The sequence below is a fragment of the Crocodylus porosus genome, unplaced genomic scaffold, assembly GCF_001723895.1.
Source record: "Crocodylus porosus isolate Cpor-Errol unplaced genomic scaffold, CroPor_comp1, whole genome shotgun sequence".
In the NCBI taxonomy this organism is placed as follows: Eukaryota; Metazoa; Chordata; order Crocodylia; family Crocodylidae; genus Crocodylus; species Crocodylus porosus.
In genome coordinates this window covers 34,204,984-34,226,823 of record NW_017728910.1, presented here as the reverse complement: position 1 = coordinate 34,226,823, position 21,840 = coordinate 34,204,984, and the positions used below count along the sequence as shown (strand labels likewise).

The 21,840-nt window shown below is 42.6% G+C and overlaps 1 protein-coding gene across 1 annotated transcript in view; it reads right to left on the bottom strand.

The window, feature by feature from the left end:
• DNER (delta/notch like EGF repeat containing) overlaps positions 1-21,840 on the bottom strand; it is a 242,759-nt gene that overhangs the window by 101,852 nt on the left and 119,067 nt on the right. The window contains exons 6-7 of the mRNA XM_019532557.1: positions 10,179-10,332; positions 2,319-2,432 (exon numbers count right to left, since the gene is read on the bottom strand). Coding sequence (XP_019388102.1) covers positions 2,319-2,432; positions 10,179-10,332 — 268 coding nt within the window. The remainder of the gene's footprint in view (positions 1-2,318; positions 2,433-10,178; positions 10,333-21,840) is intronic.

Here is a 21,840-nt window from a genome sequence, read left to right as displayed (position 1 = left end):
GGGGGGGGAGCAGCCTACAGTTGATCCCTGTGGAAAAAGGCAGAGCTCCTAAATACTTACTTCACATTGGTATTCCTGAAATCATATGAGAGCTAATTTCACCTGTCCAGAGGCCCAGAGAATACGGGAAAGACAACAGTCCACATGAAATTAGTCCTGAACAGGTAAGGGTACTCTTAGAACATTTTGATGTGTTCAAGTCTGCTGGGCCAGATGACCTGCATCTAAGAGTCCTGAAAGAACTGGCTGAGCTCATAGCAGGGCATCTGGCAAAGCTGTTCAAAGAGTCATGAAACTCAGGAATGGTCCCAAACGACTGGAAGAGGGCTAACATGGTACCCATCTTTCAGAAAGAGACGAAGGATGACTTTTCAAACTACAAACCGGTCAGTTTGACCTCAGTCCTGGGAAAAATCTTTGAAAAAATTGTCAAGGAGGCCATCAACCAAAAGCTTGTAACTGGTGGGGTACTAAAAAGCAACCAGCATGGCTTTGTTGCTCTCTATGCGACTTTGGTCAGGCTGCAGTTGGAGTACTGCGTCCAATACTGGGCGCCACACTTCAAAAGGGATGTGGCCAACCTGGAGAGGGTTCAGAGGAAGGTCACCCGCTTGGTGAGAGGGCAGCAGGACAGGCCCTATAAAGGAGAGACTGAGGGACCTGAACCTGTTCAGCTTCAGCAAGAGGAGGCTGAAGGGGGACCTGGTGGCTGCCTACAAACTCATCAGGGGAGATCGACAGCAAGTAGGTAGAGCCCTTTTCTCCCCAGCACCACCTGGGGTGACAAGGAAAAATGGTAATAAGCTGATGGAGAATAGGTTTAGATTAGAGATCAGAAGGCAATATTTTACAGTTAGGGTGGCCAAAATCTGGAACCAACTTCCCAGGGAAGTGGTTCTTGCCCCTATATTGGGCAAATTCAAGAGGAGGTTGGTTGATCACCTGTTTGGGGTCTCATGAACCCAGCATTCATTCCCGCCTGTGGCAGGGGGTCAGGCTAGATGATCTGTTCAGGTCCCTCCTGACCCTAGTTACTATGAAACTATGTTGACAGTAGGTCCTTTCATGACCAGGTAACTAACCAGCTGGAAAAAGAAAATAAGGTTGACATCATTTACCTAGACTTCAGCTGGTGAGGTTCAATAGGGACAAGTGGCAGGACCTTTATCTGAGTAGGAATAACCTTCACCATAATTATATGATGGGTGGTGGTCCACTAGGTGGCACTGCATTTGAAAGAGACCTGGGGGTGACAACTGACCAGAAGATTAATATTAGCCAGCAGTGTGATAAAGTCGCCAGCAAGGCAAATAGGACTCTGGTGTGAAATCAGCCAATGTGTTGTGAACAGATCCTGAGAGGTGCTCCTCCCCTTCTATTCAGGGTTGGTGAGGCCACAGCTGGAGTACTGTGTCCAGGTCTGGGCATCACAGTTCAGGAAGGATGTGGATAAGCTCGAAAGGGTACAGAGAAGTACTACCCATATGATTAGGGGCGCGGAGGATAGATCCTATCAGGAGAGACTCTGGGAACTGAGCTTGTTCAGTCTGAGCAAGAGAAGACAGAGGCGACTTGATAGCTCCCTACAAGTATGTCAAGGGTAAACACCAGGATCTAGGGAGCAACTCTTCAGAAAGGCACCCCCTGGGAGGATGAGGACCAATGGACACAAGCTAATTGAGGAAAGATTAAGGTTGGACATAAGGAGAAATTTATTTTTTGTAAGGGTATCTAGAATCTGGCGCACACTCCCAGCAGAGGTGCTGCAGTCACCAACCTTGGAGGTGTTCAAGAGAAGGCTGGACAAGCATCTCATTGAGCTTGTTTGAGTGCAATAACCTCTTGCCCTTGGCAGAGGGACTTGATGATCTTACAGGTCCCTTCTGGTCCTTTGATTCTATGAAAAACACACAGTCCTATACACTTTACAAATTTCATCTGAACACAGAAGCAGAAAGAGAAACACCCAACTACCATGAAAAGCAGCAGCTTTTCTAGTACACTGTCCAGGCAAGACAAATCAGGAAGCACTGTAAATCTTTTCCAATTCTCATGCGCTTTTCTGACAAGAGTTTTAAACTGATTATCAGATGAGAAATTCAAAGGAAGTGAAGAAAGCTTTGATTCAACATATACATTTAACCAGCAATGCTAAACTTGTAACTTGGCAATTTGTAAATTGTAATGTAAATTATAATGTAAGTAGTTTTACCCACTTAGGTTGATGTCTAAATATAAAAGTGTATCCAGTATAATATTAGCTTTACTAAAACAGAGAGAAAATGTTATTTAAAAATAGAGAAGTCATTGCTATTTACCTTCTGGACACTGACAGTTGAATCCACTGGTATTAGAAAAGCAGGTACCCCCATTTCTGCATGGCTGTGGGCTGCAGTAATCAATCTCTGACTGACATAGCTCTCCAGTATAACCTATACCATAAAGGCAAATGTTTTTAAAAAATAAATAAATAAGTAAATAAAGAGAAATTAAGCTTGTTATCAAATATACCATTATATTATTCACAGAGCAAAGTTATTTTCCTTGAATAAAGCTAGAGATAAGTATTGGAATCCATGATATTCTATCAATATTCAATCTCTCTTATAAAAAAATCAGTTAACAGGAACCAACAATGTAAAACAAAAATCCAAACAAAGTGATACTATCAAACTGTATGTTACCAGCAGCAGTATTCTGACAGCACCAGCACATAAGGGCTTAAGGGTTGAGATTTTCACAGACACCTGTGCAACCACAAAGCACTTGAAATGAATTTCAAATTTATTTTGAATCTGAACACAAAATCCTCTAGGGAAGCTTTAAACAAGACTAGTCTTCCTAAATTTTCTGTGCATATGCTGAATGACTGTCATTTGTTCCTGCTCCTGAACCTCAGAAAGGATTGTTTGTCTTAAGTGAGACCTGTAGGGAACTGATCAGTACAGTTGCAAACTACCAAACAAGCTTCTCAAGGCTCTCACACCACAGACTGGAAACAGTACAATGCTGTTTGCTATCCATAAGCTAGCTATTCTGCAGATGCCTGAAGTCAACATGTTAGGATCAGAACAACGAACAAACCTACAAAGAACAATCCATTTCATTGCTGTTAAAAAAGCTGCAAACGTAATCCTGTAATGAATACCACACATTTCTTGTTCTAAATTCAAAATTCATTTCATTCATTTATTTCTAGTAGTTATCTGGGGATTTGTGTGCAACAACACATTACTATGTTACATATCTTGTTTTTACCAAATACAATTTCTGTGGAACATTTAAACACCATCTGCAATAAGCAACATATGGCACCATACACTATCTTTGGTCAAAGCAGATTGCTCTCAATCATATCGAATGGCATTCGGAATGCTAATCAAGAGCATTACATGACCTTCAGAGTATTTTACCAGAGACAACAGAGAGGAAGTACAGTCTACTGTCTAGGGCACTGGACTGGGGGATCAGGAGATCCGAACTGTACTTTTCTTTTACCAACAAACAGGTGTTTAGCATTGAGCACATAACTTATTCTGTTGTGTGTGCCAGCTTTTCATTCTGTAAAAAAAGTCTGCCTAAACAGATTAAATTATTGGAAAAGTTCAGATGAAAAAATGCTAAGTATCAAGTATAAGAATATAAAATTAGTTTAAAAATACACAATATTTAAACCCCTAAGGTACCAACTAGTATTGATGAAACAGTAGACCTATCCACAAACTCTCAGAGAAGTGGATATGGACTCAGATTTGTATTTCAGTTTTAATTTAAGTTTTTCATTGTTAGGACAAATAAAAATAATACATCTAACAAGTCTGGAGAACTCCAGATTCAGCTCTAAATTAGAACACAGCAGAGCAGCATGAGAAAACTTTAATTGTCACTGTTTGTTACTGTACCTGTTCTGGGGAAAACCATTGAATTCCTGTAAAGGTAATGACTGTTAAATTAACATAATATTTACAAAACTGCAGCACACTAAACCACACAAACTACTGACCCCTAATTTGTTTCAAGTTCTCTTTCCTATGTTTTATTAATTATTTTTTTAAGGATAGTGCAATATTGAATATAGTATGGTAAGTAACGCATGTTCAATTAATTTTCAATAATTCCTGTCTTCAAAATTTTTACAAAGTTTGTCAAAACTAAAAATGATACTGGAATTCAATGTCTGGTTGTAAAGACTGTGGCAAATTAAGCAACATGTACTTGATTGGCTCTGCAGCTAGCTAAAATAACTGGCTATGTTGTCATTGTAGTTTGGAGTACACCATATCATATCATAGAGAGATGACATTTAATCACCAGATTTCCAAAAACAAATATGATCCATCTAATTATTATCTGTATTACTTGCGTACTTCAAATTGAAAGAATATTCTTTTGGTATCTAAAAGCAAACAATGAGTGCTGTAAATTAACAGGCTTTTCTAAACGAGTCACACAACAAAACAGCAGTGTCACGGAGTGGGTGCAGGGGCGGCCGCCATCCCGTTAGCGCCCCCTGCCGTGTCCAGTTAGGCGATTCAGCACCCTCAACTCGCCCGCCACGTCTTTGATATTCTAAGTTCAGTAAGGGAGGCTGCCTTGTCTTGCCTTGGACACTACTCCGCACTACGCCCCGTTCCGATTGGGGGTGCCCCAGTGCACCCCGGCCTTACGGGCGATGCATGCCTCCAACTTCCCCTTTAGCACGCCCCAAGCCTCGCAGTTCTTCGTGGACGATATCTGGTCCTTCCGTCTCCCTGCACCCTGCCTGGCGCCTCTGGGTTAGTCTGACAACCAGTGCCCCCTTGTCTAGCGCCTCTGGGTTTGTCTCGCCCAGGCTACACCCCACTGGAGCCTGTCTTACTCTTTCTACACACCTCGCCCCCTCAGGGGGCCTCTCGCGCCCCTCTCAGGGTCTCTGCCGCACCTCTCGCGCTTGCTGCCCTCTCTGGGGCCTCGCCCACTCTGGGACCTACAATGCGCTTCTCGCACTTGCTGCCCTCTCTGGGGCTCTACCCCCGCGCTTCCCGCAGTCGTTGCCCCCTCTGGGGCCTATGCCGTGCGTCTTGCGCTCGTTGCCCACTCTGGGGTCTCGCTCACGTGTTTCCCGCACTTGGGGCTCAGGTGGCCGCAGCCGTGCCTGGCCCCTTGACCCTTTCCTGGGTCGCTTGCCCAACTGAGCAAAATACCGCCCTCACGGGCTGGGGTCTCAACCCCTATATGCCGAGGGCCTCTCCGGTGCTTGCTCGCCGTGCCCGCTGTGGCACTATAGTCCCCAGCACTGTGGAGCCCTCCGGGACTCTCTCCGGGTCCTACCCCGGTTGGGGCTCAGGTGGCCGCAGCCGTGCCTGGCCCCCAGGACCACCATCTCAGTCCTTTGCCCTGATAGGGCTTTTCTCCAGTCTCGCCCCACAGGGTGGGGTCCACTGACCCTTCGATACGTGTGCCACTGGCGCAAATGGCTGTGCCTGCCCAGCACCACTAGCTGTGCCCTGCTGGGCACCAGGAACCCCCAGACTATTGGGGAGCTCCCGTGAGGCCTCCTCACACCCCTACAGCCTCACCCAGTCCTCCAGTGTAACAATAACAAGACATGAGCCAAGTGGCTGCAACGTAAGCAAAACGCCCACTGGCTTATAACATAAGCCGCACACAATGCTGGCTCTCACCAATACCTTTCTCAAGGGTTCTCTCCCTCCCCTCGCATCATTGCAGCGGCCAAATTGCCACCATAAGCTCTGCTGCTCAGCTCTCTGCCACAGAGCTCGAGCTCCTGCAGCAGCCAGAGGGGAATTGCTAGCTAGGCTCTGGCCTGGGCTGTTTATAAAGGCCCGGCCCAGCCCACTTCTAGCCAGCTGACCAACATTAGTTGCCCTGGCAACCCTCACCTGTGCTGCCCTATTAATTGGCAGCTGTCCTTATTACTGTTGCTAGTAGCGAGTACTCCAGTGCTCTGCTACAAGCAGTTTGTCAGAAACATTATCAACATACTTGGGCCTGCTCACTTTGTGCTGTTACAAATATTGGGCTTTTTCCTTGTAGCAGTGCTGGGGTGATATAATACTATCCAGATATTGCTGGTCCTGAAAGCTTTCAAGTAGAAGAGTTTTCAGACCATGTTTTTATTTTCTATTTTCTTTAATGACCTGGCATATTCAGCTAAGTGAATCTCAAAAAGAAATAACGTGACAACTTCCAGTTTCTATAGCTCCTCTCTTGATGTACCAACAGGTACTGTAATAGAATATCAAGCAAAGCAACTCAAACTAGTAATAACTAAGTCATCCCAATAACTACTAGAACATTTGGTTGCAGAGAACAAAAACAAGAAATTATTTATACAACCCCTCTCGCCCCCAAAAAGTCAAACCTGAATACAGTTATTACACTGAGGTGAAGTAACCAAGTACATTGCAATATTAAGTCTTCAGTGAACAAAGAAAATTAAAGACATGTTCTCAAAGATATTAAAGGAAATGGCCCCAAATTGCTTTTCTACAGTAGTGATGTCTGCATATATAGGAACCAAATGTTTCCACTACACTTAGAGCATGCCTTGCGTCCTGCCATGATTCAGCAAGGTAAAAGGTTTGGGGGTTTTTTGCAGAAACAACCATTTATAATTGTGACACGATGTAATTTTTTCAGTAGAAGCTGACCCATTTTCCAGTGACAACCAGAAGAATATTGTCATTGTAGAACTGAACTGAAAACGGAAAGGTTGAGAGAGGCAGGTTTATTTTATAAAAATCCAAATAACAAAATATATAATCAAATAATATATAATATTCCACAATGTCACAGTGGTAATATTGGCACGGAAGACATTTTAATCCTAATGATAACTGTAGTATTCACAAAAAAGTCAAATACAACTAGTATATAAAAAGTGGTAGGGATTATATGGGGGAAAGAGGTCCACTAAATGAAGAGAGACTGATATTATTCTCTTTATGAAATGTTAGGCCAATGTCCTGGGGAACAAAATACCTTTTCAGTATAAATAATGATAAAAAAAGAACATACATCTTTCTCAAATACAATCATACATTAAAGGCTATCATGTCCCTTCCTCAAACACTCATAATTTTGTTTTAAATCTACAAATAAGCTGTCCAAAAGTTTCAGCTATCATCATTTAAAAAATCTATCCTGTTCTCCACCTTTTAACAGATTACTCACTTCACATTTTTATATACAAAATAACAATGCATAGAAAGTTGATAAGAATCAACCTAAAATCAAAACCAGTCCTTTTTGGGGGGGGGCGGGGGGGGGGAGGGCAAGGGAGAAGGGAGAAAAATTCTGTGATATTTAGCTAACATAATAGAAAAATCAGATTCTAGAACTCCTAGTTTTGGCTGGGATAAGGAATATCACAAGTAATTGTTATTCTACTGAAGCATTTACTGCTCAGCTAAAACCAGGAATCAACAGAAATCACTTACACAGACTCTCTTCTAAGGTTGTCTTTTCAATACAATCACAGTTAAGGAGGTCTATATTAAGATTAAAGGCTTACGGTTCAACAGGAATTTCAATTAGTTAAGGACTACAGTTCCAAACCCAATTTCAGGCAAGTTTTGGAAAATTTAAGATGCTCTGAACATTTCCAAGGGTTAATCATACAAACCATTATTCACATGAGTATCTCCCAGAGAAGAACTGGTCTCAAGGTTATCACATCACTAAGATAATGGGAAATGTCAGTAACAAGCCTGGAGCAGTACTTGGTTCTGTTTATTTTTCTTACGTTTATTTTGTTTAACATTACTTCTGATTTCCTCTAGAATGTAACCTTAATCGGTAAATCTGAATTTAGCTATATTACTCACTACACAGGAATTTCAAAATATTTTCTCTGCACAATATATACAAAGCATTGCCTCCAAATTCGAGACAATCTTATGTCAATAATGTCATTTTTTTCTATCAAATTAATTCTTAAAAGGCTACATCTACTATGACCTTACCAGCAAGGATTGTTCAAGTCACTCAGTTTCAAGTTCCATTTCAGTTCAATCTTTTTCTGCTGAAATGTACTTCACAGTTAACAGAATTGAAATAATTACTTAACTATGTTTACATATCTTGTTCAAGAAACAGTTGGGTCCATTTGCATATTTATGGAATATAATGGATGAGAATGTTTGTGCACAGTGAGGTAATATTTTATTTCTAATGCACTTAAAATATAAATCCAGGTCTTCTACATAAAAACCTAAAAACAAACCAGGTTTTGTCTGCACATACAAAATAGTTAAAGTGAGTGAAAGGAGAAGGATGGAAAGCCTAGAGGCATGAATAGCAGCATAAATAGAAAGATTTATAAAATGATTGGTGCTGAACCTCTACTTTGGCTAAAGACTACACAGAGCACCTCAGGGAAGAAGGTGTAGGAATCCAAGAAAGAAACCTGAAGATATATCCGCATACTCTCAGTTCTGAGTCGCTTCTGTTTTGGTCTTGTACCCAGTCATAAGTTAGAGTTACTAGAAGATTTCTCTAAGCTTGAATTGGCTACCAGAAGACCAAAGGAATGAATATAAGAATTGGAGACCTATGGAATTTAGGGAAACCCAGGTCATCTCTACTCTGGCTGGAATTCAGAGGGTAAAATAGGTGTTGTTCAATCTTTATTATACCACTGACTGATCTTTTACATTGAGGCAATCTTTCAACAGTCAACATGGCTGGCTTTAAGGCTACTTTGAGAGATACTGAATTATTTATTATTCTTTTCAATTTTCTTTGTACAGTTTCTATGCTCTTCAAATCTTTACCTTTTTATGCATAGTTTTGGGAACCTAATTTGAATGAATCTATTTTCATTCTAGTCAATATTAGCAGTTCTAAAAATAATATATCAATACCCAAAGATTTCCACATTAAAGTGGCCTACCTAAGTGCACTCAGAGCTTTTGAAATGCAAGATACTGACAGCAGAAAATTTTCTATCATACAATTCTGTAAGAAGAATTTTCCATCAGCACATAACAGTAATTATATCAAGTTACCCTCTGGCACTCAAGTATGACCATTGAATTTAGCTTAATTTTCATTCTAATTAAGATGCCGATATGAATTTGATCAAATCTTAAAAACAAATGCTTATAATGCAATTTCAAAGAATTTAACACATACATTTCATCGTTAACTAAACCAGCACATTACTCAATTAAGCTTTTGCATTTATACAATTTTTTCAAAATCAATTTTAAAATTAATTTTATGAACAATCCAACAGCTTCATGCTTTGTAAAGAAACATCTTTTATTTGACCTGTGTGAAGGAAAAATGGGTTACAATTTACAATGAAGGCACCATAGTGAAACATTTGTTACTCATACGGGTGTGTCTACATGAGATATTAACTGCACAGTAGCCTAATAATACCCCACAGTAGTGCATCACAGCACAAACACTGCTAATAGGCTACTGCACCGTAACGTCACTAAAAAGGCATTTGGCAGTGCTACTGCTCAAAGTCTGGTTACTGTGCATTTATTTAGAATTTGATTATACAAATACTAAATTAAATGTGCAGTAACCACTGTGCATTAATGAACATGTAGACATGCCCAAAAGTGAACAATGGCAATTCTATCTAAAAGACCTCAAGCAGCAAAATATGGTTCCTGATTTTGTAAACTCCTGATGTAAGTACAATTTTTACAATGATGACTGTTCCCACTGACTGGAGCTATGCTAAGTTTTGGGCTGTTTGCTCAGAGGCATCTAGGCTTTTATTGGGATTATTCTGGGCATGGATACATGTTTATGTTACCAAGAGGCAGACAAAAGCAGGGATTTACAATGTTTCAACCATTCCACAGTAACTTCTCACATGCATACTATCCCATGCACAGTGCTAAGTAGGTGGTAATCATGGGCCAGCTTTAATTTACAAAGTGTAAAAGTATGTGTTCAGATATTGCTAAGCAGCTGATGCAGTGTAAATTGCTATCCTCTGCCTCCTGGTAATTTGTTTGCATGCTCATATACCCCAACAACTATCAGATCTGCATCTAGTGATTTCTGAAAGACTGGGACTCGTGATCCCATACACATTTTCTCTTTCTTTCCGTACATGTAAAGACATACAAAACACTGCTTTGCAAAAAGATTTGCATAGGATGTTACAACAAAAAAAAGCAATGTTCAAAATGTAACGTAAAACATACCAGTAGGACAAGTGCAGGTGAAATTTTTCCCATCATGTTTTTGTGTTATATCAGTGCAAGTACCATTGTTCTGGCAAGGCCCACTTTGACACGCATTAAATTCTTCGCAGAAAGCACCCAGGTATTGATCTTCACAGTCACAGAAAAAGGTTGCCTAAAATCAAACACAATACATGCATTAATATGAAGCTTCAAAACTTTTATTTTCTAGTTGTATATTTTGTTAAGTTGTCTTAGGTGGTTCTGAGTTAGCTAACCAAAAACAGAAAAACACAGTGAAACATTATCCTTTACAGTGTTAATCCTGGACCATTTCCACAGGCAAAACTCTACGTTAATTTCCCCGAAGTAGAGAGACTGAGATCAACCCCCACTTCTCCAGTAAACTTGTACCAAACTAACATGCAACATTATTTGCAGTAATTTTTCTTCTGTGTTATTTATTAATTAATATCCTAAGACATTCTATTAAATAAATAATGAGCAGTTCTACTGAAGAGAACATAATGGGAATTGTACCTACGCATATGAAGGACAGGCTGAGGTTCCATATTCCAGTTCCAACAACTCATAAAACCTAGCACTCTCCCTAGAGAAAGTCTGTTAGTCAATTCTCCAGAATTACAAGATCTAATTCTGAAAGATTTATGCTTACAAAGATGTTTCTTATATACTGCAAATATTAATTGCTAAAAAAGACCAAGAACTATATAATTTTAAAAGACTTGATTCAGTAAGTATAATTAATAATTTTAGGTAGCACTGAGAATTTTTGCTAGTTAAAGCAAAAATTTTAATATTATATAAAATTAATAATATTTTATATTTTAATGAAAAATCAATGGAAAGCTAAGACTGGTAAAAGATGAAATAAGCTGTTAGTACCTCATAATAGATTGCTTAGCCTTTTTTATGAATTAGGCTTCCTGCATCTGGGAAATAAATATGAAAAAATAGGAAATAAAATACTGAGCCCAGGAAGAGCACACACCAACTACAGATGTTTCCTCAGCCTGATGAAGGGTTTTTAAACCCAAAAGCTTGCTAAGAAAAATTGTTCCAACTATAAGTTGGTCTAATAAGAGATATCAGATTCACCCAAAGAATCTTGGCTGTTGCATACATCAGTAATTTGGTACAAACTATAATATTTGCTTAGAGATAGGCTCAGTATTTTATTTCCTATTTTTACTTGTAACTTAATTGTATGAAGAGGCAGCTAGATCTTAAAACAGAAAAAATGTATTAATAAACATCAAGCAATGTAAAAGTCTATAGTCAACATAAAATAACATTTTGATTTTCACAGATCTGATTTTGTGCACACATACAGGTTGCATAACACCAAAATTTAAATATGTTGGCTAGGGACAGTCATTCAACAAGCCCAAGCCTGAATTGATTCAATCTCTGAAGGTTAGGTCTAACCTGCAGAGCTTGAACTGATTTGCAAGTGGATAGACATTCACTTTAGATTCAGGAAATGCAAGCATGTGTCGGCAGTGGCTCAGGCTGGAAGCCAGGGGGTGCTAGAGCAAGCCCTCCCTTCCCTGCCACAATGCAGAGCTGAGGGGAGCCATGGCCAGGCCCTGCAGAACACTATGCTTAGGGAAGGGTTTAAACCCCAACCCTGGCCTTCACAGCCCCCAGCCGGGCGGTGTGCCTGGAGTGGAAGGGAGAAGCAGCCTTCACCAGGCTTTTCCCGGCTCACTGCTCAAGTTGCCAGACCTTGGCCCCCAGCCCCTAGCTACCACTGAGGCAAAAGGGGGGTGGGGTCAGGGAGAACGGCTTGTGTGGAGTGCATGCATCTGTTGATGATACTGAGTTTTCCAATCTCCCTCTCCCTGCTTCTTCATACTGTGCAGCAAACTGATAGTACTCATAGTCCCATGCAGTGCAAACCAAGTAATTTCTCACACCTTTTTCTGTCCTCTCCTGAACACTGACAGATTGCAGCCTTTGAAGCAAGCAAGCCAGCAGGCAGCTTATCAGCCCCTCTCATTAGTTCAAACCCTTCTTAAGCAGCTTTTTCCAAGGAAGGAATGGAGGGACATTACCAGTTGACCTGCTGATTAGTTTTTAAAAAGCTCTAAACAGATACTGTCTTGTCTACCTTTGTTCCAGTGAAATTGGAGACACACACACACACACACCTCTCAGCATTAGCTGGCATGGGAGTGGTATGGCCAAATGCCTGCTGAGGTCTATGCCACTGGGGTCCCTGCTGCAGGAGAGGGGGGATCTCTGCTTGAGCAGAGAATAAGGGGAGGGTGGGGCAGGGGGAAGCCAGGCAGATGCTGCGGTCTCTCGGCTGCAGTCCCCACCCACTTCTCAGCCAACTAGAGCTCTGGCTAGGGACAGGGTGGGGCCAGCCCTGCTCTCTGAAGCAGATGGCTCAGCCCATCCCAGTCAAGTACAGGACTGAAAAGGATGCTGGAGGACTCTGATTGAACTTAAACCAGGAAGGAGCCTGGGACAGAATTTCCATAAACCAGTTTGACTCAAATTAGTTAACTCTGATTGTCCCCGATGGGCCTTTGAGTATCACTACTAGGAGTCTAGCTATTCATGTCGGTGACCACCCTATTCACCGGGCGTGGGTGTTACCGTGGTCGTTTGTCTTCCCGCATCGCTGACCCCGCCTCCCGCCTGCCACGACTTGCTGTTACACTAGTGGGGTGAGGCTAGTTCACGGGTCCCTCAGTGGCCCGGGTCTGCCTCATCGGTTACACACGGGGCTCCTGCCACCCCTACACTCCGGCCTCACGCCACCTCTGGCCCCCACTTCCCCGTGCCTGTTCTGCGATGATCCTGCAGACTTCTCTAGCAGCCTATGTCTTTGGGTTTTACCCAAAGCCCTTGGGTCACTCCGGCCCTGACATCAGGCCCTTCATACCCACCTGTATAGATGCCTTAACTCTACTGCAATAGATACTACCACCGAACCGTCATCCTATACACCCTGATCTATGTGTTTCTTCCAAGGGGTTCTTCTGTGCCGACTATCTCACCGACCCAGCACCAGCACCCTATCATCATGCCCGGGAGGAACGCCTCCTGGATATTTAGTGCTGCCCCCTTATCCTTCACTCGACATCCTCTGTTCTCGGCGGCAATCCTGCCCCAATCTCTCTCTCCCACGAGGTGATCCTTCGGTCTTTCATCCCTCTTCAGCGATCCCCACACCCACCGCCTCGGCACTTACTTCGTGGTGCGCTGAATTGTCCTGGGCGGTCTCAATGTTCCGTGTCTCACCCGATCTGGCCCCTCAGGGTCTATCCACTGGTGATCCCGTCGTTGTTCCTTCTCTCTGTGCCACCGTCCTCCCTGGCACACTGGCTCTTCGCCGTCCATCCCACTGGGCTAGTGCTGGGGACGGCTCGGACAGCCGTTCATTCCCCTCACCATCCGCCGCCTCCAAGGCGGCAGCCGCCATTTTTAAATCCACCAGCCGGCGTCTGGCGTCATCGTCAGCTGCCGGCCGCAGCTGTACATAGATGCAGCTAACGAGCCGCGCAGGTTCTCCCTCCGCCGCGGTGTCCCTCTCGTCCCACCTTTCAGGTAGGTCTTCCCGGCTTCTTCAGGTCCTGGGACACTGATATTACATTCAGCCAGGTTCATCTTAAGGTAGTTTTTGGCCATTTTGAAGATGGTTTATGTTCTGTTACTAATTTATGTTCGGTTACAGGTTTAAACCAGTTTCTGACCATTTAAACTAGTTTCTGTGTAACTTCTGTCCCTAGCCATTATGTTTTACTGGAACTCCCAAAAACCTATGCTAAGTTGGTGGTCTGAATATATTTTTATGTCTTGCAAATTTTGTACATCACCAAATCTGGATATCCTCAATATTAGTGATGGCACATGTTGTCCATAGTTTGAATGAAAGCAGAAAAAAATAATTAAACACACAACAGTTTTTACTATAACAGGACACAGTAATTTACTTTTTAAGTAAATCATATAAGCCTATATAGATATGTAGTAAATAGAAATTTATAAAGATACATTTTTTGGTGGAAAAAAATTGCTATTAGTGAAGTTTTCAGAAATGTTTCCCACAAACTCCCTGTAGCTTTTCAGAAAAAAATACATTGACTGCAAGCTCAGTTCTGTTCAAAACTCCTAAAGATGTCCATCAATTTTGCCAAAGCTGTTTTGCTGTCAGTACCACATACCATCTGAAACACATACAGTTCCATTATACAAGCAAAGCATGGAAGCTTAGATGAAGAGAGCATATAAATGTCACAAATTGCATTCTTTGGTTATTTTGACTCTTTCAGGCACCAGCTGACTGTTCTGCTTTTATTTCTATTTTGTGTTAGGATCTGGCCACAGGGAGGATGGGGAGGAATGCGCTGGTGCACTTGTACCCCCACATGGGGGTTGCACCCTTTTGATTTCTGCTCCAGGCAGTTAAAAAAACAACTGCCAACCAGTAGCATTTCAAGTCAAACAGTTCTGAGGGAGTCAATTGACTTCATGGCTTATTATAATCTACCTGATGCCTTCTAAACTCTTCATTCCACAGGTGTTAATGACCCTCTCCTTTTTCGTGGTCTTGACATTCCACCAATCTAGCTATCCTTTGTTTCTGCAATTCTCTTGTCTGTTAGCTGCTCCTGGTAATAAAGCTCCTACTTCACAGCCCTGAAGATTATTTTTAATTCATTATGACTAAATTCTATTTGTTTTTGCTTCAATCTTACACTGAATGATACAGACCTAGGCCCCTGGCTAATGGTAAAGCTTCTAGTTTATTTTTAACTGGGAGAAAAATGTGTGTTGGTTCATCTGTGAGAATGCACCACACCAACTGCTCCTACACTTTTCAAAATTCTAAATCCACCTATGGCTTTGACAGAGGTTACATGTTATGCTTTACATGTGAATTTAGGGGGACAAAAAGTAAATGGCCACATATTGTCTCACTGTCCCCCTAAAATGGCTGGTCAGGCACAAAATACTGAATTCAGGACAAAAAGTTGCTGTTTCAAACAGCAACTTCTTTCTGGTAGGAAGGTTGTCTGCAATTAATTTAATATTCATACAGGTCTGAATGTCCCTCAATATCCCACAGGACTCTGCTCTACCTCTTCCCTATCCAAGATGAGGGAGAGACAGAAAGCAGCTGGCTCTCTGATAACCTACCTAGCTAGTGAGGTATTAGGGAACCCTGCAAGAACTGTGGTCTGGGCAGCCACATCCCTCTGGCCGATGGGTGGCAAGAGAATGGTCTATAGTGGAAGCAGGTGTTGATCAAGAAGTGCAAACCCCATATCAGCCCATGTTGTCACTGGGGGCTCACAGGCAGCCCTGGGCCCCCTTGCCCATTACCGTACTACTGGGCAGCAAGGGTAACGGGATTGCCTGCAAACCAAGAACCCTAAAGAGCTGCTGATCTTGAAGCAGCCTCCTACAGCCAGTAACATTAACATTAACCCATAACCCATAACAGTGCCATTGCTTAAGCTGTTTCCACTGCTCTAATAAGGAATAATCAGTAGGGCTGTGTGAAGCATTGAGTGGTGATTCAATTTGGAGGAGATAAGGCCTGATTCAGTGGCTGAATCTCCAAACTCAAATTGAATCCAGGACCAATTAAAAGGTCTGAATTGATTCAAAGCTCTCCAAATCTTCGGAAAACATTCGGAGAACTTTGATGATGATTTAAACAGTCCCCAGTGGCTGCAGCAGGCAGCTGCAGCTGGACTCGGACCTGGTAAGTAGGGGCAGGGAAGGGAGGGGACCACCCTGCCCACCACACCTCCTGGTGCTTTAAAAAAAAACTGCTGGGCAGGAGGGCAATCCCTACTGCCCCCCCACTGCCCCATATTGCATGGGAGCTCTGCTACAAGCACCCTGACCCCCCTTTACTCATCCAGCACCCCCATGGCTGCCCTCCCACCCGAGCTCCAGCCCTTTAAAAGAAAAAAGAAAAAAAAAAAGAAAAGAAAAACCCCGGGACTCAGCACTCCTCCAGTGGCCTTGGGGCTTCAGGGGGCTCATGTACAGCCCCCCACATGGCATGGGGCAGTGAGGATCACCCCCCGCCTGCAGGAACAGTGAGTCCAGAGGTTCTTCTTATTTTTTTTTCCTGAAGGGCCAGAGCACGGGCAGATGGAGCAGCCATGGAGGGACTGGCACAGCATGGAGGGGGTCAGGGGACTCATGCAGAGTCCCCCACGCAGAATGGGGCAGTGTGGGGGCAGCGGGGATTACCCCCCCACCTGGCAGCACCTGGTGAGTCAGGGCTTTTTTTCCCCAAGTGCCAGGAGTTGGAGTGAGTGGGGCAGCCATTGCCAGGCTGGGAGAGCGGGCGGGGGGATGGGCCTGCCTGAATCAGAGCAGCAGCTGAATCTCCAAAACAGATGCAGTTGAATAAATTCAGGACAGTGATTTGATCACTGAATTGAATCACTGTCCCCCAAATCAGCTGAATCCAAAGTGAATATTAGCAGCTTCGCACAGGCCTACTAATCAGGTTGTAGAGACTGAATGATAACCCTTGTCCCTCCTGGCAGCCTGCAGTCAGCCCCAACAGTTATTCTAGTTATTCTCTAATTCAATGCTGCCATGTTTTAAAATATATATTCAGTGACTTCCAAAAATCTTTTAAAAAGCATTAGTACTGGAAATGCAGGTAAACGTATTGAATGATTCACAGAGACAGATGCAAAAAATTGGCTTGTGCTTTTAGGATGCATGCAAGGATGAACTGTTATTTTAAGAGTTCTCTTTTCCTCCATTGCATTGTTTTGTTTCACTTCCCTTTTACTTTTTCAGAAAATCTGGTTAACTGAATTAAAAGACTTCACGTAATACCAAGGCAACTAAAATTAAGAATTAGGAAGGCTGTTTATAAGGTTCCACAGCAAAAGGAATTTGGTTAGGTTGTATGGGATGCTGCATCTTCACTTCCTGCTTCTTTGCATTTGTTTTTATTTTTTCTTGCATGGGACTGTATCCTGGGGCTAAGTGCCACAGGGCAGCCCAGTGATGTTAGTCAAAGCAACTGGAATACAGCTGCAACATTTCCTTAAGTACAATGTTTTTCTATGTTGTTGTAGGATGATATCTGGAGAATGCATGACTAGGGAGCTAGGTGCCTAAAAATTAAAACTAAATATATTTCAGGAAATAAACACTCATTTTATATGCAGTCCCAGAGATATCTGTATAAGTTGGGTTTTAGGCCAAAAGGCACCAGAAGAAAATGATATAATGTAATCTCCTGTGCATCATAGGTTCTTAGGCTGGTTGCAGACATTTAAAAAAAGCCACAAAAAATTGCGCTTTACTTTAAACTTGGCACTTTCCCATACCAACCCCCATGTGTGTCCAGAAGAGGCAGCACCTTAGGTTGATCCAGTTTGCCTGGTGTCTGTATAGATCAGGTGCTTTAGTGGAGCTTTTATGGTTCTTTCATCTAATAGCTGATTGAATCAGCTATTAGATAAAAGCTCGAAAAAGCCCTACTAAAGTGCCCAATCTATACAGACACTGTAGAACTGGGTCAAAGTAACACACTGCCTCTTCAGGTAAAACATGTTTTTTGGGGGTTGTTTTAAACATCTGCAAGTAGCCTTAATTTTCATTCATTTCCTTTTCTAGTGGGCCAAATACATTCTGTGTATGTAAGCAGGTTTAACAGAAATATGGAATTTCATTCCTTCCAAACCTGGAGTTGCATGCACAGATGAACGTAAAAATAGTCCAATATGCAGCTTACTGTACATTAGGCAGATAGGGCATTTTGAAGTTATGCTTTTCCAAAATAGGATTTAAGAATGATGCACCTGATTCTTCCACAGATGCTCATGTGCAGCTGCTGGCTCTTCTGGGGTTCCATCATCCATATATCAGTTTAAGAGATCCAAGAAAAGGATGCAAGTTACATTCATATTTACTCTGACCTGGGTAATCTCAAATGGCTTTCAAATCATATTTGTAAAGACCAGTCTCGGCATTTCCTTTCATGTCAGTACCTTTATTCAGAATGCTGTTCATTACCCGTGTTCTTTATAGTTGGGTATAAATTGACCAATAATGTCTCTAGATTTTGTTGTCATAAGCAACTCATTGACACAAATGGCAACGGTGTGATTCAGGTAGAAGTCGTTTACCCATGTCAGAAAAGTCACTTGACTACTAATAAAAAGGTAATAGTAGGGTAAAAAGAAGGATAAAGATGTCACCCCAAAGGCAACTCATTGCTACAAGTGGCAACAGCATGTTTCATATAGAGGTTGTCTGCCTGTCAGAAAAGTCATGTTGTCAAGCTGGCAAGTAGTGCCTGTAGCTGCCATATTGGAATCCAAGATGGATGCCATGAATTCACATTTTGGTCTATATTTCAGCCCCCAATAGGGTTAGAAAATTAAGTCCAATGACAAAAACCAACATTGTATGAACTGAGAAGATGAATCATAACATCTCCATCATGATACCCATATTGGATTCCAGGATGGCTGAGACTTTAGCATGTATGTATCAAACCAGTACAATTAAAAATTACTCTAATAAGAAAAACTCACAAATACTCACTTAAATAGTACTCTAAAACTAGAACCTCACTAAAACCTTCATACATTCAAGATATACTTGACCCCATCTCATGTAATTGGGATGATCATGCAAGGCTATCAGCAGAAGCATTTCTTCAAAGGCACATAAATATTCATGCCCTTCACACCCAGCTCTGATGAAGTACAAGGGCGTATTGACTACTTTCAAATAGTTCATCCAGTACTTGAATGTACCTTGGTAAGTGTGTTCTTCCACAAATTCTTGAAGTACAGTGACAATCATTGGCAGATGCACTAATAGTTCATTCACTGCATTCCATCCCACTTCACAGTCATCATTTCAGAATTCAAAAGCTATGCTACTGGAAAGTTAGTCAGCGACATCATAATCTAATCCTTTGCTTGAACTAGATGATCGCACAATTAATTAATTTATCAAAATATGCCATATTGCTTTGAATGTTATCTTGTGTGCTCTGAAAGCATGGTTGTACAATTTTCTTTTCATTATATTGATGGTAATGTTTTCTGTAAATAATCTGCTTTCTGTCCAGTGATCTTCAAGTCTTAAAGTGATGAAGTACTGACCATTTGCTATTATGTTAACCATGATTATACGGAACCCTCCCAGTTAAATGATTACTCCTTCAATCTCTTCTGGCTGATCCCATATAAGTTCATTCACTTGCAATACAATGCCAGATCAAATGTTATGACTGTGTGCTGCTCTCCTACGCATTCTGCTTTTGTTCTACATTGCATGATGACAGTCCAAATGGGTGCTGTACTCAGATGCTGGTTCAGGTAGTATTGGACAAAATCCAATAACTGAAGGTGGTGAAGTATCATCAAATAGAAACTGCCTAATGCTGCCACCCTGGTATGGCAAGTTCTTCTGGTTGTCAGCTGATATTCTACCCAGTATCTATGATAGGTCTGATAACATCTGTTGAACACCTGTATTGTTGAGCTTTTCAGGAGTGTTACTACCTGTATTATGAATGGGTGGTTTCAATGACTTGTGCCATGGGTCAGGGTCCCCAGGGTTGGCTGTGGCACCCCTGGCAGCTCTGCAACTGCACTAGCTGCACCCCAAGGGTGCCTTTTTGTTTCACCTGCCACATCTCGATGGTAAAATAATGAATTCAGAGGCTACCCATGGGCCTTCGTGTGGCCCATCTGCTGAAGCCCATAAGAACTGACTGGTCTTTGGGCCCTTCACCAGATCTCACTACTACTGTGCCACACAGGGCACCTCGAGCCTTATGGGCTAAATGTGTGGCTCCAAACTCCCTGATACCACACCCCATGCTACGTGGGTGTTACATGGAATTTGTCCACTCTGTTGCTCTGTTGGGGTGTTGGCCTACTTGGCCTCCACCCCTTTAATCTGGCTAGGTCTTCTAGCCTAGGCCCATGGTGTTGAACCTAGCTTGGAGGCACTAACTCCAATTGGTCTCTTCCTCTCACCAAGCCTACAGCCCCTGTTTGCTGGGCACCCACCCCCAATCTGCCTGCACCTCTCTGGCATCAGGCCCCTGGCCCCCATGTAGTTGCATCCCTCTGGTGCCAGGCATACAGCCCCTCGAGTAGTTGTTCCCCTCGGGCATTGGGCCCCCTGGCACTCAACTGCTGTGCCCGTCAGGCACTGGGCCTTAGCCCTGTGTAGCTGTGCCCCTCTGGCACTGGGCCCTCTATCTCTAATCTTCTGCGCCCCACAAGCACTGGGCCTTCTGGCCCTAATCTGCTGTACCCCTCTGGTATCAGGCTCTCCAGTCCCTTGTGTGCTTGATGCTTTGCACACACTCCAACTGCTACAGGCTCTAGAACTATGTGACCCCCAAGCTGGCTGCTGGCCCCCTCTGGGCCTATGTACCTCCCCTTACAGCTTCATCCCAAACCACTGGGAAAACAACAACACAAACGTAAGTCCCTGGGCTACAGCATAACAATAACAATAGAGAAGTTGCTCTGCCCCTTTAAGAGAGCAAACTTCCCCCGCTAGGACAGTGTGCCTCCTAGCCCTGGGTACCTTGTGGGCTTCTGGTGCCTTACTGCTCATGTAGGCAGCAAAGAAGGCAACCACGCATCTCCAGATAGTTCCCTCAGGCAAGAGCTCCTTCTCCTAGCAGTTCCCAGAGAACAAACCCCTGCCTAGCCTTCTGAACTCACTGGCTGGGCTGCTTCTGCCCTTAAAGACAGCACTCACATCTTAATGCCCTGCAACAACCTATTATGGGTCACCATCTTGGAATGATTTTGTTAAATGAAGGTGGTACATCTTTCAAGATTGTTTTCCTTTCTATTGCATCTGTGCTTTCTTCAATCCCAACTGGTTTTGATGTTCCTCTATGAAATGCTACAATTTGTGTTGCATAAAATGTTTGTTTTCTATCCAATGTCTCCTCCAAGGTGTCAGTGTTGTTTGATGATAACTGAACAAAATGACTGGGAATAAGATTCCTTGGGATAACAACTCAATTTTTTCCAAATTCCTTTAAGTTTTTCTCAGCAATGATGGTCTTGATGCGACGAACTGTGTCACACGGTATGCTGCATTCAGCAGCATGGAGACTTTGAACCAACTTCTCAGATCTAGTTGCAAGCCTAACCCAACATGTTTTGATTGCAGGTAAACCAAATCCTGACATATATTCAGTCTATCTCCATCTAGACTCTTATCTTGCACATGACTTTCAACATCTAAGTCATCATTGTCATCTTACAAAATCAAATGGATCAATGCATAAAGTCTATTCAGAAACATGTTTTTGGGCTAGCTCTTTATTCAAGGTGCTGTATCCCTTCATGCCGGCTGTAACTTTCAAATGTGCTTTGATCTTGACAGCAGCATAATACAAGTTCCATGTGTCCAAGAATTCTTCTCTGAACTGCAGGCCAATGGCTTCCTCAAGATTTATATGCAAAATTACAATTGTTTGTATGGCTTTACCAACTGTCACAGTTTGAAAGACAAGGAGTGGAAGATTTGCATTTCTTTGGGGCTGAAACTGAATGGCTGCCTTGTAGTAAGTCTGAAGCTCTTGCTTCATTTGCATCAGTGTGGTCAGAGGATGTTAACCACCTTCATCTTCTACTAAATTGTAGTTTCTTTCAAGTATATCTTTTAG